A 25,146-nucleotide genomic window follows, 5' to 3' on the forward strand; every position below is an offset into this window, starting at 1 on the left:
AAAAGAAAAAATGGTAGTCATCTGCCCTTATTTTGCTGCCCCTTTCTCTGTTTTTTCAATGATACCTCCCTCTAACTCCAAATCCTTCTTCTCTCTTTCAAACATCAATATTATCAACAATTTCCTCGTCTGTTCGAAAGCTCCATAGTTGGAGGTGTTCTTATGCTTTCAATGTGTCTCTTCCACCAACGCATTCTGCGTCATCAAGCAGTACGTATCACTCCTTCCTATTTTCCACTACTTCAAGCATATACTCCTTTCTCTACCAACATCATCTATAATCAACACTCCATCCCCTCCTTGTTTTTGTTTTCGTGTTCATTCAACAATCTCCTCCTCTCCTCCTCTATGGTAAAATCAAAATATAGTTTATTTATTGGTAGGGACAAAAAAAAAACCAAACTGATCGGGCCAGGCCGTAGAAATAAAATAACAATTACTGTTGTTGTGATGTAATAAAATAGAAGAGGTACTATATTTTTTTATTTATAAATATGTATTTTTTTTAGCCATCTTTAATATATTGATATTATTTATACATTGGGATGGGGATAGGAGATATTTCTTCTTTTTACCCTCATTTTATCTAATTTATCTCAATGGAATTGTTCATAAAGTATTTATGGATTTTATGGATATGCATGGAAATATCTAAATAATTATATATTCACATAATTAGATAAAATAATGAGGAGAGATTAAAGGCTCCCTTCAAGCCTTCATTTTCTATTTTTTATATTATGTATCATAGTAATTATCCCTTTTCAATTTGGATGGTTAACTGGACTAAAGTGTCGGATTGCTAAACTCAGTTTTCTTGACCATCTTCCTCCTCGCAGGTGCACGGCTAGGCGTCTTCCTTTCGCGAGTGTTTCTCTTTTTTTCTTTTCAATATTAAAAACAGCCTTGGCTAGGTCCACCAGAATCGATGCAGCCTCCAACACTACTTACAGTTTCGGCTTTTATTTGTTCTTTCCTTCCAGCACCACAAGATCCCCTCCTTCTCTTGTAGATTTGATTAAGTCTGTAACACTGATCTCCATTCCCAACCCTTCAACTGTTTTGCTCATTCACATGTATCGTACAATTTTGAAGTGATGAAAACTAAGAAAAAACTAAAATGAAAATTGATGTGGAATTAGTTATTTATAACATTTAATTTCATTGGATTGTTAATTCGATGTAAATTGGTTTTATCTCTTCCCTAAAATCTAGTTGAATAAAATTTGAAGGAATCTTGAGCACAATTTATCTTCTAACAATTCATTTAAATGTTAATAAATATAGCCAACCAATAATCTCATGTCAGAATCTTTTATCTCCTGCCACACTATTAGAAAGCAGCTTTTTGTTCTTATTATTTTTGTGTTTAAATTTATTAAAATTATTGTTAACGCTATTTTAATTAAATATATACAATTTTTGTAGAAAATATAATTTTAATTCCGTTTATCTATGTAGGTAGATAAATTAATTTACACCTAACTAAGAAAGGTATTTATTATGAGTATGAAACATTGATATAAATAGACATTCAAATTAGGTTATATTTGGGTCTATTAAATTGTTAGCCTTCAATCTTGTATTTAATAAATTTATAAATTTTAAAAATATAGAATAAAATATAATTTATTAGACCTACAATTAAAAACTAAAAATTAAAAAACTATGACCTTGGTTATAGTTTAGAAATTTAGTCGGTATAAATTAAAATTATGGAGAACAAACTTAATACAATATTATATTAGATTTATGTATCATTTACATCTATTCAACTTTGTTACTCTAGTTTTCTAGTACTAAAATTGGATCTTTACTATGATAATTTAAGTAACATTCTAAAGTGCAAGTGTAAGAGAACGAAAAAAATAGTAATAATAATCATCTTAAGATGATAACATGAGGTAACAATGATATATACATAGTAATAATGAGGTAACAATGGTATATACATAGTAATAATAATCATCTTAGACTAACATGAGCTAACAATGGTTTGTATATACTCATTTTTTAAAGTTCGATCCTTGTTCAAAAAACAATTTAAACATTAAGATTTTTATTATATCAAAATTCATTTTTTAATAATTTTAACTATATCGTTATTCAATCCATCTTATTTTGAGTACATATGAAACATATAAAGTTTCATGAGTAGTACTTTATTATTTACATGTACACAATACTTGTAAATTATTTTGATAACATAATGTAATCAAGTTTTAGGGTGGACGCGGCTCAACAAGCTTGACCATACTAAAAACGCCGTTGATGCTATGACTCCGAGATGGTGATTTGAACAGATATTCAGATTGTATGATAGATTTATTGACAGTGAAGTAACCATTGGCGTAGTCAATAATAAAGAATACCACCAAAAATAAAAGACGATCAATTCAACCACAGCCTCAGAGGCTTTTGGGAAAACATGTAAGGAACTAAGGGGATTAAGCCTAAAATGTAAGAGATGACAATGGTGAGGGAACTTTGTATGACTCTTTTTGGCTTTGGCTTTTCCAATTCTAGCTCAAACCTATTTCCAAATTAAACCATTATCAAATCTACCCTTATTTAATGTACAATACTCATGATTTAATCATAATTATATATGTCTGCTCTTAAATTTTCTAATTACTTGACCCGAATATTTACAAATTAATTGGAGAAACATCATACATACCTTATCATGAAAGCAAGTCAAGGTTGGTGATTTTTCCTAAGAGAATTATCAACCAGTTCATATTTGCGGTTCATATTTGTGTGATTCTATTCTATTTTTTTTCAAAATGGTGAGTGCAGCACACAGCTGAAATAGTCTTGATTGAAATTGAAATTTACATCAAACACAAAATTATGCTTATGTTTTTATGGACAAAGATGAATAAGATACACATTTTGTGATAATGGTTAGAAGAAATGGAAGGGTATCCCCACTGGGCATCCTCCATCCAAGTCTTCGATTTTATCTTCTTTCTTTTTCTAATCTCACCAAACCCGAAGTGACATCAAATGTGAGAATTATTTTGAGTGCATATGACACACAAAGTTTCATATGTTATACTTCATTATTTAAGTGTACACAATACTTGTAAATTATTTTGATAATACAATATAAGCAAGTTTTAGGATTGACGCGATTGGACAAGCTTGGCCATATGGAAAGTGATCGCTAATGCTATGGCTCCGATGAAGGCAATTTGGACAACACTCATGACGTGTTTATTGACAATCAAAGCCAAAAACCAAGAGTGCCACCAAAATTAAAATAACACATGCAACCACATCTTCCAAAGCTTTTGGAAAAAACATGTAAGGAATTAAGAGGAATAAGTCTCCTAAGATGTAGGAGATGACAATGGTTAGGTTCTGACTTTTTTAATCTCAGCTCAAACCTACTTCCAAATTAAACAGGTTTGTATAAAAAAAAAATAAATAAATAAAATTAAAAAAAAAAAAACGTATGTTAGATTTCTTAGAGAAAAGTGTAGGAAATAGTCTCCATGTTGTTCATAGCATATATATATATATATATATATATTTTTTTTTTCAATCATCCTGCATACAAATTGCTCACCATGATTATCACGATTCGATTTTGAAGGTACCGAAACTCGGACCGCGACTAGAAAGACGAAACCAAAAAAATAAAATAAAATAAAATAAAACAAACGTACAATAAAAAAATAAAAAAATAAAAATTCAATAAGATCAAAATAAAAAGAAAAAAGTCTTATTGTTTCAAATATTACAAGGAAATACAAATATAAAAGAACATACCAAGGACTACGAAATCTAAAAATGGACTGACACTCTAGAATAATCCCTCCATGATCGTAGAGCTCTCGTATGCTCCTCCACTTCGACTAACAGCCTGCGAACACTTGAAGATGGAAGAAAATAGGGATGAGTATAAAATTATACTCAATAAGCCACCTACTTATAGATTCTCATCCCGTTTCTCGCGTAATAGATTCCCACTGGTTTTTCATTGTCTCAACTATGTCTGATTCTAGTCTTAACTCCCTATGGTATTCTAGTTCTCCATCCTTTCATTTCAAATCCTAAGAGTTTCTTATGTCAGTGAATGATTGGTGTTCCTCTGCAAGACTTTGAATGACTGGTGTCCGTCCGCAAGGCGCTATCTCATAAGACTATCATCTTCGTGTTTGTTTCCATAAAATGTTATTGTTTCTAATAATGAAAAACACAACCAATTAACTACCACTATCTTGCATTTAAATCTTAACAAAATTACACTTTAATCCAATATTTCTTTTATCTTCTTTCAAATCCCTCTCTCCCAACTCATTGACACATGGTTGTAATTATTCGCCTTTCGCCTGTTATATATTAAAATTTCATTAAATAACTATTTAAATTATATATAACTTTCCAAGAAAATATTTTTTATAATCATAAAATATTTAATTAAAATCAATAAAATTAAAATGAATGGAGATAAGGGAATTAGATTTAATAAACATAAACCAAGATAATTATGTTTTTGAAACGTTGAATAAGGCATTTTTAACTTTAAGTCCAAATGTTGTAAAATTCAGAATCTATATTTATCTTTTAATAAATTTATATGATAAATTGGAATTGTTTTTTAGAAAATCCATTTGAAAATATGAATTCAAAATTAGAAAATCATATTAGGAGTTAGTGTGACACTCAAAAATATTTATTTGTTTTCTTTTAAATTCTTTTATTGAAGATTTCAGAGGGTAAATTTTGAGGAGAAGAAAAGGAAAAATTCAAGAAACTTAATAAAAATATAAAATAAATTCATAAAAAAAATGGTGAAATTCAACCTTAGAAAGGTGTAAAACAAGTCTTTTCAGCCCCATCACTATTCAATGGGTTTGTAAAGGAAAAAAAAAAAAAAAAAACAAAACAAACAAACCAAACCAAAGAGAGTGGATGTTAGATTTCTTTAAAGCAAACGAGTTAGATTGGATCACTCCTACCAAGCGATAAGCACGTAAGAGTAGTATTGTCGAGCTAACTTTAGGTCGATTTGAATAATGTGTCACGGCGACTAGGTACCATAATCGTGAGTGGAAATCGCCAGAGATGTCCAGAATATCGCAATGAGAGACTACAAGAAGATTGTTTACTAAGTATTTTTTTTTATACTCACCTCATTTTTCATCTTATTTTTCATAAGTAACTAAAAAAAAAAAAAAAAAAAAAAATAAATAAATAAAACAATTATGTCCTTCTATCATAGCCCAACTCCAAATCCCACATTAATGTAATGCTATCCCATTCTTTTACATCAAAATTTTCTAACAGCTCCCTAATTTAACCAAAGCTAAGCCAAGTTGAGCCTCTTCTTTTCGAAAGCTCCATAGTTGTATGTGTTCTCCCGCTTTCAATGCAGTCTCTTCCACCAACGCATTCCACTGCGTCATCAGGCAGTACGTATCACTGCTACCTATTTTCCACTTCTTCAAGCATATACTCTTTTCTCTACCAACATCATCTATTATCACCACGTTCATCCCCTTCTTGGTTTTGTTTTCATGTTCATTCAGCAATTCCTTCTCTTCCTCTGTCGTAAAATCGAAACGGAGTTTATTTATTGGCAGGGACAATCGGCCATGGTTCTTGCTTATATCGGTATGTTGAACTTGTTTTTGAATTACTAAATGAATTTCCCTCCCACCCATTTCCACAATTCGCTCTCTCATCCCGTCAGACATCTCTGGAATGGATGGGTACTCGGTTTTCTTAACCATCTTCCTCCTCGTCGTAGGCGCATTGCTGGTAGGCGTCTTCCTTTTGCGAGTGTTCCTACCTTTTTCCGTTTCAACAATAGGAACGGTCTTGGCGAAGTCCATCAAAGTAGATGCAGCCTCCAACACACACGGATCAGTTTCGGCTTTTATTTGTTCTTTCCTTCCCCCACCCGAAGATCCCCTTCTTCTTTTAGGTATGTAAATTTGGCTTAGATCGGGAATTGTAATCTCCATTCCCAAACTTTCAACTCTTGTGCTCATTCCCATATCTTAATCACACAAATTTTGAACTCCAAAAAAAGATGAAAGGCTAAGAAAAACGAAGATGAAAAGCTGAGAGTAGGAAGAAATTGAAATAACTTGAAGATGGTTGAGGTGTACTTAGTTATTTATAAAGTTAATTTCCTAATTCGATTTGATTTTTAATTTGATTTAAATTCATTTTATCTCTTCCTAAAATATAGTTTAGTAAATTTTAAGAATCTTTGCAGTGAAAATTTAAATGTATAATCTCCTATTAGAATCTTTGCAATGTCCATTTAAATCTTAACCAAATTTTTATCTGGGCCGCACACTATTACAAATCTTATTATTTTTGTGTTCAAATCTATTAGATTTATGGTTAATGTTATTTTAATTAAATATATACAATTTGTGTAGAAAATATAATTTTAATTCGGTGAGCAGATAAATTAGTTTACATTTAACAAAGAAAGTTGTTTACTAGAAACGTGAAACATTAGCTTAATATGGTTGATACCGAAGAAACATTTGAGTTAGGTTAGCCTCCCTCTTGAATTTAATAAATTTGTAAATTTTAAGAAGGTTGAATAAAAATATAATTGATTAGACATAAAATTAAAAAAATTAATAATTTATTAAGAGATATTTTAGACATAAAATTAAAATTGGTACAATGTTAATACAATAGAGTTCTACTTGGAATGACAAATTAAGTGAGTAAGAGAACTGAAAAATGGTAATAATAATCATCTTAAAATAGCTCACATAAGCAAATAAAACCATTGTGTGCATATACTCTTTTTATTGAATTTCATATTTGTTCTAAAAAAAATTAAAAATTAAAAATATTTATTACATTCAAATTTAATCTCTACTAATTTTAACTACATTTTAACGATCGTTATTCAATCGATCATCTATGAGAATTATTTTGAGTGTATATGAAATATTAAGTTGTACTTTATTATTTACGTATACACCATACTGAAAGTAGTTGTTGACGTTGTGTCTCTAATGATGGTGATTTGGACAACGCTCATGACGGATTTATTGGCGGTGAAGTAACCTTTGGTGTAGTCGATAATCAAAATTGCCACCAAAGTTAAGACAACCGATGCAACCACAACCTACTTTTGGAAAAACCGGTAAGGAATTAAGGGATTAAGCCTCCTAAGATAATGTAAGAGATGACAATGGTTTGGAAACTTTGGACGACTCTTTTTTGGCTTTGGCTTTTCCCATCCCACTTAACCTACTTCCACATTAAACTATTATCAAATCGACCCTTATTTAATCTACAATAATCATGATTTAATGATAATTATATATAGTTTTTTCTCTTGAATTTTACAATTACTTCGAATTAAATATTTCCAAATCAATGGTTGAAACATCATACATACCTCATCATGAAAGCAAGTTAAAGTTGGTGATATTTTTCTTAAGAATATTAACAACTGTCAAGAGTCCTGATTGGAATTGAAATTTATATCCACAATTGAAGTCATTTCATAAAATTAGGTGATTCAAATCAAACATAAAGTGAATGAAGAAAAAAAAAGAAATTAAAAGAGGCAAAATGTAGAATTGAATGGGCGACGCCTTGCACTATCATGAGAAAAACACGTGGAGGGAAACATTCATCAAATACATAGACGGCAATGAAAAGGAATCTGAATAAATTTCGTAAAAGTTGAGAAATAATTAATTTATATGTCTAACTCAGTTCTCAAACTTTTATAGATGTTAATGAATTATTTATTTATGAATAATTATTATATTGGTGATTAATTGTCTAAGAGACCATTATTTGTGATATAATTGTTAATAAATGAAAATGAAATAAAATTCAATAGATTAAAATTATTTAATTAATAAAAAATTTAATAAATTTTTCTATTAATTATCTAAAATTAAACTATGCAATAATATTGTTTGAGGTACCTAAAAAAAAAAAGGTATTTATATGAAATTTCAATAGCATTTTGATACCAAAGTTATTAATTCATAGGTATCTTATTCAATGATATCCCAAACAAAATAATTCATCAATTAGATGTATCTATCATAGAACAAAAATTAGATCGGTTGTTTTTTGGTTGAATTAGCAACGTTCTCTCCTCTTTTATCTTAAATTTAAACGAAGTTTATTGGTAGGTCTACAAGATGTCATGATTTTTGTTTACGTCGGTATTTGAAGTTGTTTTTGAACCATAAGGTGAATTTCGTTCCCACTCATCTCCACGATTCGCTCTCTTAACCCTGACAACATCTTAAGAACGGTACTCATTTTGCTTGCACATTTTCCTCCTTTTGTAAGTGTTGCTAATTTTTTAATTTTCAACGTAAAAAACAATCTTGGTTAGGTCCATCACAATAGATGCATTTTCCAACACCAACACCAACTTTGATTGTTCTATTTTTGGGCCGCACCAGAAGATCCTTGTCTTTTTGAGGTAGGAACTTAATAAAAATATCAAATAAAATCATGACAAAATAGATAAAAATGGTCAAAGTCTTTCAGCCCCATCACTCTCCAAGGGGTTGTAAAGAAAAAGAAGAAGAAAAAAAGAAGAAGAAAATAGAGTGGATGTTAGGTTTTTTAGGGAAAAAAAAGGGTTAGAAAATCGTTTTCAACATTCAAATACGTTCATAGAATTTTCTTGGCTAAGCATCCTATATAAAAATTGCTTAGAATGATGTGCACTATTGATCTGGACTTTTAAAAGATCAAAACCGATAAAAAAAAAAAAAAAAAAAAAAAAATTGAGGAAGAACCAAAGATATAATTTATGGGTTCAAGAATATCATTTTCTCATATATTTGAGCGTTTAAGTGAAAGAATACTTATGAAAATTGTTCTTATAGTTTAGGGGATTATTTTGAACAAATCATGTCAAGAAAGTCAAGAGAGAAAATGCTTGAAAGATATGTTTTCAATTAAGGTCATGCATTTTATTTTTTCATAGTTCACAAAATTGAATGAAATTAATTTTTTTGGATTGCTCGATTGGACTTCTTCAAGTAATATTTATAGGGATCGGCAGAAAATGCTAGCATATGAACATACTTTTACGTAGGTGGTTAGAATATGCATGATTATGAATTTATGAGGGCAATTTTGGATAAGAATGCATCGTATGGTAAAGGAAAATTATGAGAATGCCACTTTGATGAGATTGTATGATGCATGTTATTTTAATGTTTTCACTAGGCTAGAAAAGATGATGAGATGCTGTAATTTTCCTCTCCCTGTTGAGCTTGGTTGACTGTTTAGATAATGTATATCGTGCTTTTGGTGATTGATAAAATTATTTCCCTAACCAAGTGTACATGAAAATGTAGGATAAATTTAGGTGATTTATTGTGACATAGTTATCTAGATTAGAGTGTTAGAGTTTGCCTTGTTAAATGATGACCTAGGTCAGAATGCTTTCAGTAAATCGAATGCTTTAAAATCGTAACTTTAAGACCTTCCTAAAGACTCAGATAGCTATAGAGATTATGCATGAACTTCCTAGAGCTTAGAAAAAAGTTAGCCTTTTCTATCTGCAATGAAAGTCTACAGGGTGTTTTTTATACTTGTCCCATTTTTCATCTTTTTTTCAAGTGACTCATGACCACTAGTTGACGTAAAAGAGTATTCGAGAGCTGTGCAATTACATAGTGAGATCGTCTCAGGACGTCAATCTTGTATGTCTATTTTGCATCCTTTATATTTTGTTTAAAATCGTACCTCAAATCTATTCGTGGTTTGTAATAAACTTGAAAACACCGGTTTATAATTAGACTTCGGTTTTTTTAATTATGCAAAATTTTACTTTTATTATATTTACTTATGTTTGAGTTCTAGATTCCAAGCTTCAAAAATTGAGTTATAATATTTTATTTATTAAACCAAGTACTTTTCTGTGAATTTAAACTCCTATACACTCAACTCAAATGAGTATATTTTTTTTTAATAATTAAAATCCTTAAATAAAACATCATTTATTGTACTAAATACTTAATTATTGAACTTAAAAACAAAATTTTTGTTTTGTAATTGGTATATAAGATTTAAGTTACATTATTATCGTTCGTATATTCACACTAACTTTCATTTGGATACGTAAATATATATATTTTTGGGTACTTTAATACATTCAACAAATTTTATATTACTCATGGTACTTTCCGTCCATCAAAATTTATTAAATAATAATTAAAATGATTCTAAAATTTATAAGGAAAAAAAAAAAAAGGAAAAATTGAACAGTAAAATAGCTGAGATTACGTTAAAAAACAATAGTTGTTCCGATGTCCGGAAACCTAATGCTCTTAGGATTTTAATTACTTTTATGACACAGTTTCTATTGGAAACTAAAAAAAAAAAAAAAAAAAAAAAAAAAAAAAAAAAAAAAAAAAAAAAAATCATAGTCATCGGCTGTTGGTCGTCTCCTCTGCCGCAGCCGTCATCTTCTTTTATGCATGTTTATGTCCTTCAATCGCATCTCCAACTCCAAATCCCTCATTTTCTCTTCTTCTCTTCTTTCTCAAAGATGAACTAAAACCCACAAATTTCCATTACCAATTTCCTAATTTAACCAAAGCCAAGCAGAGTTGAGCCTCATCTTTTCTGAAGCTCCACAGTTGAATGTGGTCTCCCGCTTTCAATCCAGTGGCTTCCACCAACGCATTCCACTGCGTCATCAAGCAGTACGTATCACTGCTTCCTATTTTCCACTTCTTCAAGCATATATTACTTTCTCCACCAACATCATCTATTATCACCACGTTCATCCCTCTCTTGTTTTTGTTGTCATGTTCGTTTAGAAATCTCCTCTCCTCCTCTGTCGTAAAATCGAAACGGAGTTTATTTATGGGGAGGGACAATCGGCCATGATTCTTGCTTACATCCGTATGTTGCAGTTGTTTTTGAACCACTAACTCAATTTGGCTCCCACCCATCTCCACTATTCGCTCTCTCAGCCCCGCTAACATGTCAGGAGTCGATGGGTACTCTGTTTTCTTGAGCATCTTCCTCCTCACAGGTGCTTTGGTTGGGGGCGTCTTCCTCTTACGGGTGTTGCTAATTTTTTCTTCAATATCAGAAACAGCCTTCGAAAGGTATATCAGAATCGAAGCAGCTTGCAACGCAGGTTCGGTTTCTTGCTTTATTTGTTCTCTCCTCTGGATGGAGCAAGATCCCCGTCTTCTTTTGGGTATGTAAATTTGGTTTAAATCTGGAACACTAACCTCCATTCTCTACCTTTTCAACTCTTAATCACAGATACTCCGAAATTCAAACAGATATGAATTGGTGTTTGTAGAAGAAATTGGAGGTGATGAGTACTTACTAATCTCCCAATTCTCTTGCAAAATCTAATTTCCTATTTCTATTGGATTTGAATTCCTTTTATCACTAAGTTCCTAAAATCTAGTTAAGGAAATTTTGATTTAAATTCCTTTTATCACTCACTCTTCAAATGTCTATTAGGAAAATTTTAAGATACGAAGCAGCTAGTTGTTCTTATTATTATTATTATTATTTTCCTTTTTCCGTTTTTCATCTCTCCTAGTGTAAATTTGTAATCTCTCATAAAAATTATGTATTCAAACTTATTAAAATTATTGTTCATATATTTGAATTAAATTGAGTTTACCCTAAACTTTTCAATTTTTATATTACAAAATTGTTTATTTAAAAAATGTTTTATTTGTGTCTATTAATGTAAATTTTAAGAAAGTTTGTTATTAGACACAAAATTAAAATATATAATTAAAAAATATATTAAAATTTTATTATTGGGTAGAAATTTTGTTAATACAAAATTAAAAAGTTTAATAACCATTTATTCCATATTTATTATATTATTTTAACAAATTGAGTAACTTCAGAGTTCGGATGAGAAAGGAAAAAATAATCGTTTGCATATACTCATACATAAGTAGTAACAATTATTACATTTTTTTTTTCAATCTAAAGTAAAAGGCTTTCGTCTTCAAAACTAAAAAATGGACGTGATTATTCATTTATCTCATTATTTTCTTAATTGAAAATTACATAATGTTCTTCCATGGTAACTGAATGAAGCAGAATTTTTTTTGTTCTTGCATGGGTCACTAAAAAACTGAGTATATATAATTAATCAGTCAAAACTTTTAAATTTTTTTTTTTATTACGTGCAATGCTAATTATCAAAAATTTAATTTTATATAAACTATTAAATTTTAATTTAATTTTTTATATATTATCAATATGTCTTAAATTTTAAGAGTTTTTTTTTTTATGGCACTAATTAGTATGAATATGCAATTGAATAATAAAACTATACATATTTATTTTAAAAATCAAATACAAGTAATGATGATTTGATAATAATAATAATAAATGGTTTAATATTAAAAAACAAGAGTAAAAATAGATAAAAATAGAGTGAAGGAAGTTGAAGATTAATTACTATACTATAAAAACATATCTTTAAAACGTTTTTTTAGTTAACTGTACTTTTAAATTGGAGTTTTGTTAGTATCATTGTTTCATGATTCTGTTGGTCTATTGATTGCCTAATTATGGATTAAATGGATTACACCCTTGTGTAAGACTTGAAGCCTCAAATTCATCATCTCTCCCAAAGCTCCAAAGTTGGATGTGGTCTACAACTACGAGGGCAGACGCTTCCACCAATGAATTTCACTATGTCATCATTGCTTTCGATTTTCCACTTCTTTAATCATATGCTACTCTCTCGACTAAGGTGATGTATTATCACTAACTTCATTCCCTTCTTGTTCACTCAACAACTTCCTCTCCTCCTCCCTCTGTAGTAAAATCGAAAAGGAGTTTAGTACTAAAATCGAAAGGAGTTTATATGCAGGCAAGCACAAGCCGCCGTGGTTCTTGCCTACGTCTATATCTTGAAGTTGTTTTTGAACCACTAGGTGTATTTTTGTAATAACACAAAAGTAAATAAAGAAATAAACAAATAAAAATAATTATAAAATAGTTAAAAATAATAATATTAATTAATTAATTAATTAAAAAAAAAAAAAAACAATCTTTCTCCACTCATCTCCACTGACCTCTCATCCCTTCCCACAATTATCTCTCCTCAATCCATCCTTACCCCATAAAGTAACAATTACTGCAAAAGGAAAAAAAAAAAAATAACCTTTACCTAGTTGAGATTCACAGGAGATTTACGTGGAAGATAGATCTAATGAATAAGGTATATATTAAATCTTCATTTTCTTTTATCCTATTTTTTTATAAATCACAACCAATTATAGTTAGATCGAATTATTATGAGTTAGAAACTAAATGTCAATCATTTATACGATTCTAATCAAATGAATAGATTAAAGATAGAATGACCAAGAAAACTTATGAATAGGAAACACTCAGATAAGAAAAGATTTGAAAACATAGATCACTAGAAATTTGGAATGCATGGGAACAAATTAAAAGGAAACAGATAAAAAAAAAGATTTGGGAATTAAAAACCACAAACTAAATATAAAAGGAAAGGTAAACACATAGGGTAAATACAGATAATAGTAAAGCTCAGAATAACTTGAAATAGCTGTATCTACTTTCTTATAGAGAGTATGAAAAATAAGATTTTTAATAAAAATATAATTATAGATATATAATATTTTAGGCTTTTAACAATGGACCAATGTAAATTAGAGAAAATAATGTTGTAGAGTTCAAACCTGAAACTAATGTCATGGGCTCATATAGGTTGACTCGGATTTCAAAGGACGAAATCGAACTTTAATTAAAGATATATTCGTGACAACGACTTAAGCTAGCCAGGTAAGTGACCTTACTATCGGCATGGTTATATTTTGATGTTGGCACGTGCCCTGTGGTTCTGCACGTGTCATATATATTGATATGTGTGAATTGTCTGCAGATGGATACGCTTCCTATATGTTATGTATATGTTATAATATGTGAATTGTATGATAATAGTTACTGTAAAATGTGTTCAAGGATATGTTTGAGATAGGATACAAGAAGTATGCACAAGACCAAATGTAACGATAGGAGTAAAATACGTTCACGAAACGTTAATGTTAGGTTACATACTGGAGTGATATGGATAAGAGAGATTGATGGAAGAATACGGTTAGGTTACCGGTAGAAAGGGATAGGTTTGTGATAGATTGATAGAACGATAGTGTTAGGTTAAGTTCTTGTGATGATATGACTAATATACGTTCACGTAATGATATGTCTGTGATAGGTATAAGAACGTTAAGGCTATGATAAGTTAGAGAATGATATGACTATGAAGTGTTTACGTTATTACTTGTTTATGATATGATACATTGTGATGCAATATGTCATGGTATGATGTGTATATGATGAAATGTTATGTTAAAAGCATAGAACGTTATGTTAGGGCTCTTAAATTGTGTGTATACAACATGATATGAATGACATGAAATATAACCCCGTTAGAATTATGTATGATTTGAGAACGGAAGAATGAGAAACGATATGATATAAATGATGAACGATATCTGAAATAATATGAAAAATGATATGATATGTACTTAATGCTAGCGGGGTTGTATTAAAGGATAATGAAAAGGGGCCCAGCGGTGTGTGCGAACTGACTGGTGAGCCCATACTCGCACGTATGGGCTGTGTGTAGAGTATATGGTACACATCCAAGTTGTCCAATTAGAATAAGTATCATAGGAAAATAATAGACCGATAGGTCCCGTCATAGCATTTTGCATGTTCTTGTTGCATAAACCCGATAGGGGGTCACTTACTGAGTATTCTAGAAATACTCAAGCCTCGTGCTACTATATTTTTCAGATAAAGGCAAGGCACCCATGTGAGATCGACGGCGGCATCGCACATCCCGGGATCGTGGCACATGCATAGGATAGTTGCTTTCCACTTCGTAGTATAGGTTAGTATAGGTTGAATTCCCGTTTGCATCATTAGTATAGGTTGGTATATGTTGAATTGTAATTGCATAATAAATCACAGGGTAGTATAAGGCATTTATTTCAGTGTTGTTCTTTTTTCTTTCTTTCCCTTGTATTCGTTGTTCCCGAGGTACTAAAAGGCAAACTTATGTCGCACTTATGATAAGAGCCCATTTAAAGTAAAGACCGCATTTAAGGTATAGTAATGACCTGAGATTAAATAGGTAAAATTTAGGGTCGTTAGTACAGAGCCAAGTTACAGATCTTGTAGACTAGCCTACGATGTAGGCTTGACATGTTTCATGGTCCCATCGTCAATGCCCCGTCTCGGTCAAGTATGACTTGCATAAGATAAGAAAATAAAATGTTGTTGATTGCATATGTTGTTATTGCTTGGTCATTATAACTCATAATTGAATTTTTACACAAATGACTATATCATAATTGACTACATTATTGTTAGCTTAATTCTATATTTATTATAATGTAGAATATGTTATATTTTACCTTGCATGGAATGTGAAGGTAAATTATGGTATTGATGATGTTTAGATTTACTGAGGTTGGTACAGTGAATGGGTAGCTATAGTTTTAGTAAGCTATTAAATGTTAGTGTATACGTGGAAATAATTTTGCTAAGGAATGTCATAAGTTTAAAACGTGTATACTTAAATTGATTGGTGAATGACATAAGTGTCTTTAATGGAAGTTGAGCTTTGGAAGTATGAGATGTAGAAAACTTTCCTGCCTTAATTAAAGTTGAAAATAATAAAATAATAATAATAATAATAATTATACAACTGTAATTATGGAAGTTGTGAGGTGATTTAAAAGTATCGAGCAACCGTTTGGATGAGGCGTTACTATCATAGTCAAAATTTTAGAGGTATATGAAGAGGGACTACTATATGAGATTGTCAAGATACCTTAAATTTAAGAAACCATGATTTAAGATGAACTTGGGTGGGGGATACACGAGGATTAGAGGGACATTGTCTCTAACTCAACTAGAAGTTTTGTGATAATCCTCCTTAGAGTACACGAATGCACTCAGAAAGCTCAACATAAACAAATTGTTGTAGAAAATTACCAATCAATTTTTCCTAACAATGTCAACCTAGTTAAAAGGTATTATTGTAATTAAAGTTTCAAGACCGTTATTTTAAGTTTGATTTTCAAGTATCCCAAATTTTATGGCATCTCATGATATGTACCATGCTTATATAATACCACCAAATTCGACTTGACCACAAATCAAATACGGTAAGTCATTTGTAGATCCATATGATATACTAGTGCATTCAATTTGCATTGGAATAGGGTGGAGTTTTTAACGAGTTTCATGTCATGATTTTGACTCTAAAAATTTACTAGAATTGGGGTAGGTAGCCAAAAGAGAAGAAATATTACAAATTTCTTGATTTTGCAGGGGAAAATAGACAAATTTGTATATGGAATTCATCTACAAAGATGAGACATTAACCGTGAACCAAATCAAGTGGACACTTACAAACAATACAAATACAGACAATAATGAAGAAAGGAAAACAATTTTTTTTTTTTTCATTCTTTTTCATTATTAAAAATATAGTTGAAAACATTCCTCTAATGAATTCCGAACTTCTATAGTAAATAGATTATGCAGAATTGTGATAAGTCAAATATTGCAAAGTCCTAGTATCTATTACCAGTCAAAATTGGACTATAACGAAATTTCGGTCTATATACCAGCACTGTAATATCTTATTGGGGAGAAAGATTAGAACCAGAGATTAATCGAGAATCAAAGATATGTACGTGTGTGAGTAGGAAACAGAAAACGTTGAAATTCACAAGTGACTCATGACAATTTTTGTTTCATCAATTTTTTTTTTTTTTTCTTCTAGTGACTCATGACAAATAAACGTTGAAATTCACAATGACGGCAGGCACCAGACGACGTCGATAATGGAAGAGTTGATGGAGGAGAAGACGTCAGATTTAGGGGAGATTCGGGAGGAGGGGTGGTGTGGACAACATAGGAATTAGAGACATTGGAGCAGAGGAAGCAGAGATGAAGCATGTTTTTTGAGTCTGTCGTTTTAATAAACTTCTTCCTTACTAGTTAAATGGATAGGTTCAGATTTTATAATTTCTGTCATAATTTGAGGACAATGAATTAAAAAAAAAAAAAAAAAAAAAAAAAAAAAAAAAAAAAAAAAAAAAAAATTATAAAATAAAGTTTTTAGACCAAAATTTAAAGATATTTATAATAATTCAGAGTAAAATTTGTATGCTAAATCTGTAGAACTTGGAAAACAAATTAAGATTAATGGGTACTTATATTTATGGGACAAAAACCAATAGTTATTTCAACTTCGACCTCTACTATTTTAATTCCTTTTTCTTACAATTAGCATGAAATTAAAAATTAAAAAAATTAAAAATTAAATTAAAAGAAAACATCAGTCTATCGGTTGTTTGGTGTTTTGTTCTCTGCCGTAGCTGTCATCCTCTTCTCTTTCAAATATTTTGTTACATCAAAATTTTCTAACAGCTCCCTAATTTAACCAAAGCTAAGCCAAGTTGAGCCTCTTCTTTTCGAAAGCTCCATAGTTGTATGTGTTCTCCCGCTTTCAATGCAGTCTCTTCCACCAACGCATTCCACTGCGTCATCAGGCAGTACGTATCACTGCTACCTATTTTCCACTTCTTCAAGCATATACTCTTTTCTCTACCAACATCATCTATTATCACCACGTTCATCCCCTTCTTGGTTTTGTTTTCATGTTCATTCAGCAATTCCTTCTCTTCCTCTGTCGTAAAATCGAAACGGAGTTTATTTATTGGCAGGGACAATCGGCCATGGTTCTTGCTTATATCGGTATGTTGAACTTGTTTTTGAATTACTAAATGAATTTCCCTCCCACCCATTTCCACAATTCGCTCTCTCATCCCGTCAGACATCTCTGGAATGGATGGGTACTCGGTTTTCTTAACCATCTTCCTCCTCGTCGTAGGCGCATTGCTGGTAGGCGTCTTCCTTTTGCGAGTGTTCCTACCTTTTTCCGTTTCAACAATAGGAACGGTCTTGGCGAAGTCCATCAAAGTAGATGCAGCCTCCAACACACACGGATCAGTTTCGGCTTTTATTTGTTCTTTCCTTCCCCCACCCGAAGATCCCCTTCTTCTTTTAGGTATGTAAATTTGGCTTAGATCGGGAATTGTAATCTCCATTCCCAAACTTTCAACTCTTGTGCTCATTCCCATATCTTAATCACACAAATTTTGAACTCCAAAAAAAGATGAAAGGCTAAGAAAAACGAAGATGAAAAGCTGAGAGTAGGAAGAAATTGAAATAACTTGAAGATGGTTGAGGTGTACTTAGTTATTTATAAAGTTAATTTCCTAATTCGATTTGATTTTTAATTTGATTTAAATTCATTTTATCTCTTCCTAAAAACTAGTTTAGTAAAATTTTGAAAAATCGCACAATTTATCTTCCCACAATAATCTCGAATTAGAATCTTTGTTCCATTTATCTTGCTGTCCATTTAAATTTTAATCAAATTTTTATCTCTATAATTACTGATAAAAATTATGTGTTCAAACTTATTACGGCAGATGATATTTTAATTAAATCTATATAATTGAGGTAGAAAATATAATTTTAATTCTGTCTATATATAAATTAGTTTACACTTATCTTTTAAATTTACACTCTAATTAAAAAAATTGTTTATTATAAGTACCAGACATTTGATATTTGTATCTATTAAATTCTCGAACCTTTTCTCTCGTATTTAATAAATTTAGATCTTTTGAATAATACTTGGATGCCATTTGAGTTTGTTTGTTTAATCTCGATATTTAAAGGGGAAGCTGAGAGAACCAACAAAATAATAATAATAGTAATAATAATAATAAAATAAACATCTTTAAATGACCAATATGAGTAAACCTCGATCATTTGCGGTACTAAAAACTAACTTGAAAATTAAGAATTTTTATTATATCAAAAGTCAATCTCTAATAATTTTAACACATTTCTCGTCTGACTTCAAATTGTCATCTATGAGAATTATTTTGAGTGCATGACACATACAAAGTTCTATTTTATTATTTAAGTGTACACCATGTTTATAAAGTATTTTGATAACCTAATATTATAAACAAGCCTTAAGGTTGACGCGGTTGGACAAGCTTGGCCATACCGAAAGCGGCCGCTGATGCTATGGCTCCAATGAAGGCGGTTTGGACAGCGCTCATGACGGGTTTATTGTCGGTGAAGTAACCCTTGGCGTAGCCAAAAACCAAGAGTGCCACCAAAGTTAAGACAACAGATGCAACCACAGCCTCTGAAGCTTTTGGAAAAAACATGTAAGGAATTAAAGGGATTAAGCCTCCTAAGATGTAGGAGATGGCAATGGTTAGGGCACTCTGTATGGCTCTTTTTGGCTCTGGCTTTTCCAATCCCAGCTCAAACCTACTTCCAAATTAAACCATTACCAAACCGACCCTTATTTACTTTACAATAATCATGATTTAATCATAACTATACATCATTTTCCTCTCTTAAATTTTCTAATTACTTTTAGCTCAATATTTCCAAATTAATCGTTGAAACATCATACATACCTCATCATGAAATCAAGCCAAGCTTGGGGATTTTTCTTGAGAGAATTAACAACCGGCCCATATTCGTGTGGTTCTATTCCATATTGGCTCAAAATCTCTGCCACTTCTGCTGCTTCTGCATTACAAGAACTCCCCATTTAAACCCATTTTCCATCATCATTTTAAGAGCTCTCAATTTGTTCTAACAAATTATATTTTCAATTCCCATTTATGTATAATTAACTATTTATTATGCCAAATTAGAAACACCTCAAATGGTTAAAGTATTAAAACATGGATTAAAAGGTCAATCGATTGAATAGAGTAACAGGGAATTATTTATAAGGGCGTAGAAACTTTTTCCTAATAAAAGAATTTTACAAACTTGAAGAGGAAGCCCGAAAAGAAAAAGTCCGAAGTGGTGGACTTTTGGGCTTAGAGTTCAAATCTCAGTTAACACTAAAACTCACTTATAATTATTTAATTTAATTAATTTTTTAAAATTAAGTTTTAGTTTCTATCTTATTTAGAAACTTTTTTAAAATTTAAACTAATTTTGAAAAAAAAAAAAATAAATAATACTCTTAGAATTTTGTTTTTTAATTTTTGAAATTTGTCTCAAAGTTGAAATATTTACTAGTAAAAACTAAAAATAAAAAACTAAAATGGTTATAAAAAAATATAGGCGAGATAACTACTTTATATTTTATTAGCTCTAAACCCCCCAAATTCTAAATTTTAGGTGTCTAAAACTACATTTTAATGTTTTTTTTTTTTTTTTTTTATATAATTTAGCTATAAAGTAGATTAAAAAAAATGTCCAACCACATAAGCCCAACTAAAAATATGGGCCACGAGTTTATGAGGGCCCAACTCCATCGGCCCATTAGATTCTATTTTTTTATTTTGAAAAAGGGCTTTTGATCTGAGCCGATTGTGAAAGCGAAAAATGTAATAATGGAAGAAGAATCCGAACCAGTATCAGGAACTGAGACGATTTCCTCTTCTTCCCTCCTCAGCTCCTTCTTGTACTGATCCGCCTCGCTTTTCGCCGCTAGGTATCTGCTCAATTGTTCAGACACTACCAAATCAAATTCAAAATTCAACAAAGCACACGAAATTCCGATCAATTTCCTCAAAGTACTCCACAGAATCTGTTTCAGATCTCGATTGGATTGAAGGAACACAAAACGACTGCCCTAGGAATCGCTATTTCCCCAGAAATCCAACAATCAACAAGGAAAACAAACAGAAATTAGATTATTAAGGTTCGTAGAGATCCGTACCCGCCGAGTCCCATGGAGATGGCGCCAGCGGCTACCTCTGCGATTCCGGCAGTGAGAACGATGGAAGAGGAAGCATTGGCGCCGGATAAACCGGCGGCGAGAGCGAAGGGGACGGTGAGGCCATCGGAGACGCCGATGATAATGTCGCGAACGATCTCACCGGCGGTGAAATGCTTCTCTTTGTGGTGGTGGATGAGAGGCAGTTGGTTTCTGGTTCGATCTAGGTCAGCCATTTTTGGTACGTTTGCTGTTCTTCTTACTTGCTTTCATTGTGTTTGGAATCGGATTTTAAAAGAAAATAAGAAGAATAAAATGGAAGTGGGAAAACGTTTACAAAAAAGTTTATGCCCTTTGTTTTTCAAAACAATTCTTTATTCCTTCTATCATTTTCTTCTTAATATAAAATTTTAATATTTAATATATTTTTCGAGCTTATATAAATTTCAATTCACTCCGGTCTGGTTGTTTTTCTAACAATTGGTTTTCTAATTCGGGCTTATTTAATTTTTTTTATTAAAATATTATTTGCTTTCAGTTTTGTTCCATTTTAAAATTAGTATTAGTAATTTTGTAGAATATGAAAAATACTAAAAATACTAAATCTCATTCCCTAAGTCAAACAAGTTAATTAAACCCTTCTCGAGACTATGACTGATCTACTCGACACGTTTGATCGTTGAAAAACTTATTAACTAGGTACACTTTATTATTAGCATAGAGTTTCTCGTACATGTTTATAATCACTTTTATTAGCTTAATTATTGTTGTCTAGTCATTGATTGACACACATCTTTATGGTTGCAACTATAATTTCATTCAAGATTTCTCATTCGAATTCCACTCAAACTTTCATAAATATGAAAATGACCAAAATACCCTTAGATAATTGTTCTCAAATCTCTCGAACTAACACGTTGCTATTAGTGACCACAACCTCACTCCACCGCGATTGATGCTAACTCCTAGTGGTAGCTTAGATAATAGTCAATAATAGCGTTCAATATAGATTTGAACTTATTAACTCATATTGTTTAATTTTAAACCGGTTTTCTATATATAAAGAATATATAAAAGAAAATGCATTTAATTCAAACAAGCTCTAAGAGGGAGAGCAAAAACAAAACGCATGGAAAATTTTTACAAACAATCCTAATTAAACATGGGAAGTGCATTTATACCGCTAATTAGTTCGAGGTGGGGAGAAATTATTAGAAGCAACTACAATTCGAGAACCACGATGCAGTGACAGTCATATTGTAGTGGCTTAATTGAGAAATGATTCTAAATTAGGTACGAAATGCCTTTGCAATAAGGAAAGCAGCGGCGGACGCAATGGCTCCGATCAATGCAGTTTGTAGGGCACTCATTATGGGTCGATTGCCAGTGAAATAGCCCTTGGCAAAGCCAAAGACAAGCAATGCTAATATAGTAACGACCACCGAAGCAATCACAGCTTCTGCAGGCGAAGGGAACAGCATGTAAGGCGATAAGGGCACCAACCCTCCCATTACGTAAGACATAGCTATTGTTAAGGCACTTATTACTGCCCTCTTTGGGTCTGGCTTTTCCAACCCCAACTCAAACCTGCACCCATCAAAATTTCCTAATTACTTTACATAATCCTTTTCTTTTAATAAATAAATAAATAAAAAGTCTTACTTCATCATGAAATCAACCCATGCTTGAGGGTTCCTTCTAAGAGCAGCAACAACAGGCCCATACTCATGGGCTTCAACCCCATACTGTGACAATATATCTGCCACCTCAGCAGCCTCTGAAATAATTCTATTATTAATCCATTTAATTAATTAATTAATTAACTAAGGAATTAAACTAATAACCCCAAATTACCTATGTCTGGAGCTGCAATCACCTCTTCTTCTTCCCTCTTCAATTCTGTCGTGTAATGATCCGCTTCACTCTTAGCTGCCAGATATCTTCATTTCATTTCAATAAACTTTTATTAGATTTCGTACGCTTTCAAAAAAAATATTTAACCATGTTTCTTTCGTTTTATTTTAGTATATATAATTTTAAATATTCAAGTTAATCGGTATTTTATTGTTAATTAAAAAAAAAAACAAATTGAAAAATATGTCTTTTTTTGATATTTAAACTATTATTATTTAACTAATTTCGATAATTAACCTATAATATATAGGGAGCAGACAAAAAGTAAAATAAAATGAATTGTAATATAGTATTTTAAGTTAATTTCAATGGAGGGAGAAATATATGTGCATTTTGTGGGACCCACTAAAGGTTTTATTTATTTAATTACCCTTTTATTTTAAAAATCACGGCTGTATAATCTTTGAATCTACTTCCCAAACCACTTTTTAAAACAAGAACTAAAATGAAATAAAGAGGAAAAATAAGGAAGTAGTTTTAATTAAGGGTGTCATAGTACTGTACCCGCCAAGTCCCATGGAGATAGCTCCGGCAGCAACTTCAGCAATTCCGGCGATGAGGATGATGCTGGAGGTAACATCGGCACCGGAAAGTCCCGCTGCGAGGGCAAAGGGGACGGTGAGGCCATCGGAGACACCCATAATGATGTCGCGAACAACATCACTGGACATGAAGTGCTTCTCCTCATGCTCATGAAGAAGAAGGCTGTGCTTCTTTGAGTGTGTGAAATCAGCAGCTTCCCCCATTGTTGAACCACCACTGAGCTTAATTAAGAAGAGAATCCAAGGAAAATGCCCTAATGGGTTGTGAAGAAAAAGCAAAGAAATGGCTCAATTTATATAGAATCACACATTACATCTCTCTGTCTCTCTCTGAAGGGAGAGAAGGACACAAACAAATGGATTCCACTTTTCTTAGGCTGTCTTTTCTTGAGCAGGTGAAAAAAAAAACAGAAAAAGTTGAGTTAATTCTATATAATAACAAAATTTCAGACTATTTTTATAAATGGAAGGATTTAATTTTGGGATGTTGTTTGCGGTAAACAACATTTATTAATTTTTTTTTTACAAATATTTGAGATATTCTTACGATGAAAACTCACCATTCCTTCATCAACTTAGTTCCGTCTAATTTTTTAAATATGTTTATTTTAAGCTATAGTTTTGTCCATCTATCATAAAATAATATTAAGGAGATTTAATTAAAATTTTATAAAGCAAAGGATAGTTTAGTACTAAATAATAATTTATCATATTTTATATTTTATTAAAACTAAATATTTAAATATTTGCTTCTTATCTTTCCATATTTTTATAATTTGTTTGATTATAAATCACACAATTTAGGTGCGGTGGATTAAGTAAACATTCTCATGGTATCAGAGCCATTTTGGTTTAACAACCCCGATTCTTTCTTCAATGGCTGCCACATGCGGAGCCGATTGATTACTCTTCGGCTCTATCTTTTTGACCTCCAAATCACCCTTCGTCATACTCTGTACACATAACGCTCAGCTTGCTGGGAGTGTTAAGGATATTTAGTATTAAATTATAGTTTATCATATATATCATATTTGATATTTTATTATAAGGTAAATATAGATATTTACCTTCTTACCTTTTAATTTATTATTATTTATATTTATTACCCTTTCCATATCCGATAATTTATTTGATTATAAATAGATAACTTTCACACGTACCGACTTAGAAAACATTAGAGGACAAATAATGAAAATGTGCTACAGGGCGTGTGGTGGACACAAGATTCTACAAAAGGTCAAAAGGCATAAATCATAACCACAAGGCGTGTGCAAGCCACAAGCCTTACTCATCATTACAAGGACCAAAAGTCCACTTCACAATTTGGCCACCAAAATTTACCAAATTCAATTTTTTTTTTCTTTCATAAAATAATTCCAAGAAATAATTAAAACCCATTATGAATAATTCCTCTTCTTTTTTTTTTTTTTTTTTTTTTTTTTTTTTTTTTAATTTTAAAGTAAAGTATATTCCAAGGTTAAAATTAGTTTTAACTAAATGTTTTGAGTGTTTTAAGATTGATTTTTTAATGTTTTTTTTATAGAAAAAAAGGGAGGAATTATTGTCGTAAGACATAATTATTATGTTTTACTTTCTTTTCCAATGAGAAAGTGGAGATAAGATGATGAAAAAGGTTGGGAGAGAAAAGTTGACTTTAAAAAGACACAAATTGACAAAAACAAGAAAAGAAGAGATTGAAAGGGTGTGTGATTGAACGCAATGGCCAGTGCAGTGCTTATCTGGTGTTTGTTCTTTCTCCTCGCCAACTTTTTGAATCGAATCTTTTTGTAATCTAATGTAATTAACATGAATGTATCAATTATGAATTTATGATGCCTTCCATGTTCGGTTCCATTTTCTATATGTGCTCGATTCTCTATCAACCTTATC

At 31.2% G+C, this 25,146-nt stretch overlaps 5 protein-coding genes across 5 annotated transcripts; all 5 read right to left on the minus strand.

Moving 5' to 3' along the window:
• Positions 1 to 5,291: 5,291 nt before the first annotated feature.
• Positions 5,292 to 6,011, minus strand: LOC147789748 (B3 domain-containing protein At2g31720-like). The gene has a single exon (XM_087129500.1). It carries the CDS (start codon positions 6,009 to 6,011, stop codon positions 5,292 to 5,294), a length of 720 nt encoding a protein of 239 aa, XP_086985626.1.
• A 4,542-nt stretch (positions 6,012 to 10,553) lies between these two features.
• On the minus strand, positions 10,554 to 11,286 carry LOC111808725 (B3 domain-containing protein At2g31420-like). The gene has a single exon (XM_023694875.2). The coding sequence runs from the start codon at positions 11,229 to 11,231 to the stop codon at positions 10,554 to 10,556; it is 678 nt and encodes a 225-aa protein (XP_023550643.1). The 5' UTR covers positions 11,232 to 11,286.
• Positions 11,287 to 17,450: 6,164 nt separating this feature from the next.
• On the minus strand, positions 17,451 to 18,170 carry LOC111808726 (B3 domain-containing protein At2g31720-like). The gene has a single exon (XM_023694876.2). The coding sequence runs from the start codon at positions 18,168 to 18,170 to the stop codon at positions 17,451 to 17,453; it is 720 nt and encodes a 239-aa protein (XP_023550644.2).
• A 716-nt stretch (positions 18,171 to 18,886) lies between these two features.
• Positions 18,887 to 21,057, minus strand: LOC111809235 (vacuolar iron transporter 1). The gene is made up of 4 exons (XM_023695650.2): positions 20,804 to 21,057; positions 20,494 to 20,579; positions 19,539 to 19,653; positions 18,887 to 19,386 (listed from the first exon to the last, which is right to left on the minus strand). The coding sequence occupies exons 1-4, from the start codon at positions 21,034 to 21,036 to the stop codon at positions 19,080 to 19,082; spliced, it is 741 nt and encodes a 246-aa protein (XP_023551418.1). The 5' UTR covers positions 21,037 to 21,057; the 3' UTR covers positions 18,887 to 19,079.
• An 896-nt stretch (positions 21,058 to 21,953) lies between these two features.
• On the minus strand, positions 21,954 to 23,541 carry LOC111809363 (vacuolar iron transporter 1). The gene is made up of 4 exons (XM_023695809.2): positions 23,219 to 23,541; positions 22,655 to 22,740; positions 22,463 to 22,577; positions 21,954 to 22,387 (listed from the first exon to the last, which is right to left on the minus strand). Exons 1-4 carry the CDS (start codon positions 23,458 to 23,460, stop codon positions 22,090 to 22,092), a joined length of 741 nt encoding a protein of 246 aa, XP_023551577.2. The 5' UTR covers positions 23,461 to 23,541; the 3' UTR covers positions 21,954 to 22,089.
• Between the last annotated feature and the right edge of the window lie 1,605 nt (positions 23,542 to 25,146).

The sequence above is a fragment of the Cucurbita pepo genome, chromosome 13 (assembly GCF_057944985.1).
Source record: "Cucurbita pepo subsp. pepo isolate OVF chromosome 13, ASM5794498v1, whole genome shotgun sequence".
In the NCBI taxonomy this organism is placed as follows: Eukaryota; Viridiplantae; Streptophyta; class Magnoliopsida; order Cucurbitales; family Cucurbitaceae; genus Cucurbita; species Cucurbita pepo.

Excerpts from the sequence above, each read along its gene's own strand:
- LOC147789748 (XM_087129500.1), bottom strand. The coding sequence starts at position 6,011 with ATGGGAATGAGCACAAGAGTTGAAAGTTTGGGAATGGAGATTACAATT.
- LOC111808725 (XM_023694875.2), bottom strand. The coding sequence starts at position 11,231 with ATGGAGGTTAGTGTTCCAGATTTAAACCAAATTTACATACCCAAAAGA.
- LOC111808726 (XM_023694876.2), bottom strand. The coding sequence starts at position 18,170 with ATGGGAATGAGCACAAGAGTTGAAAGTTTGGGAATGGAGATTACAATT.
- LOC111809235 (XM_023695650.2), bottom strand. The coding sequence starts at position 21,036 with ATGGCTGACCTAGATCGAACCAGAAACCAACTGCCTCTCATCCACCAC. Across the intron at positions 20,580-20,803 it reads ATCTCCATGGGACTCGGCGG|ATACCTAGCGGCGAAAAGCG; the intron begins GTACGGATCTCT and ends ACAATTGAGCAG. Across the intron at positions 19,387-19,538 it reads TGGCTTGATTTCATGATGAG|GTTTGAGCTGGGATTGGAAA; the intron begins GTATGTATGATG and ends ATTTGGAAGTAG.
- LOC111809363 (XM_023695809.2), bottom strand. The coding sequence starts at position 23,460 with ATGGGGGAAGCTGCTGATTTCACACACTCAAAGAAGCACAGCCTTCTT. Across the intron at positions 22,741-23,218 it reads ATCTCCATGGGACTTGGCGG|ATATCTGGCAGCTAAGAGTG; the intron begins GTACAGTACTAT and ends AATGAAATGAAG. Across the intron at positions 22,388-22,462 it reads TGGGTTGATTTCATGATGAA|GTTTGAGTTGGGGTTGGAAA; the intron begins GTAAGACTTTTT and ends TGATGGGTGCAG.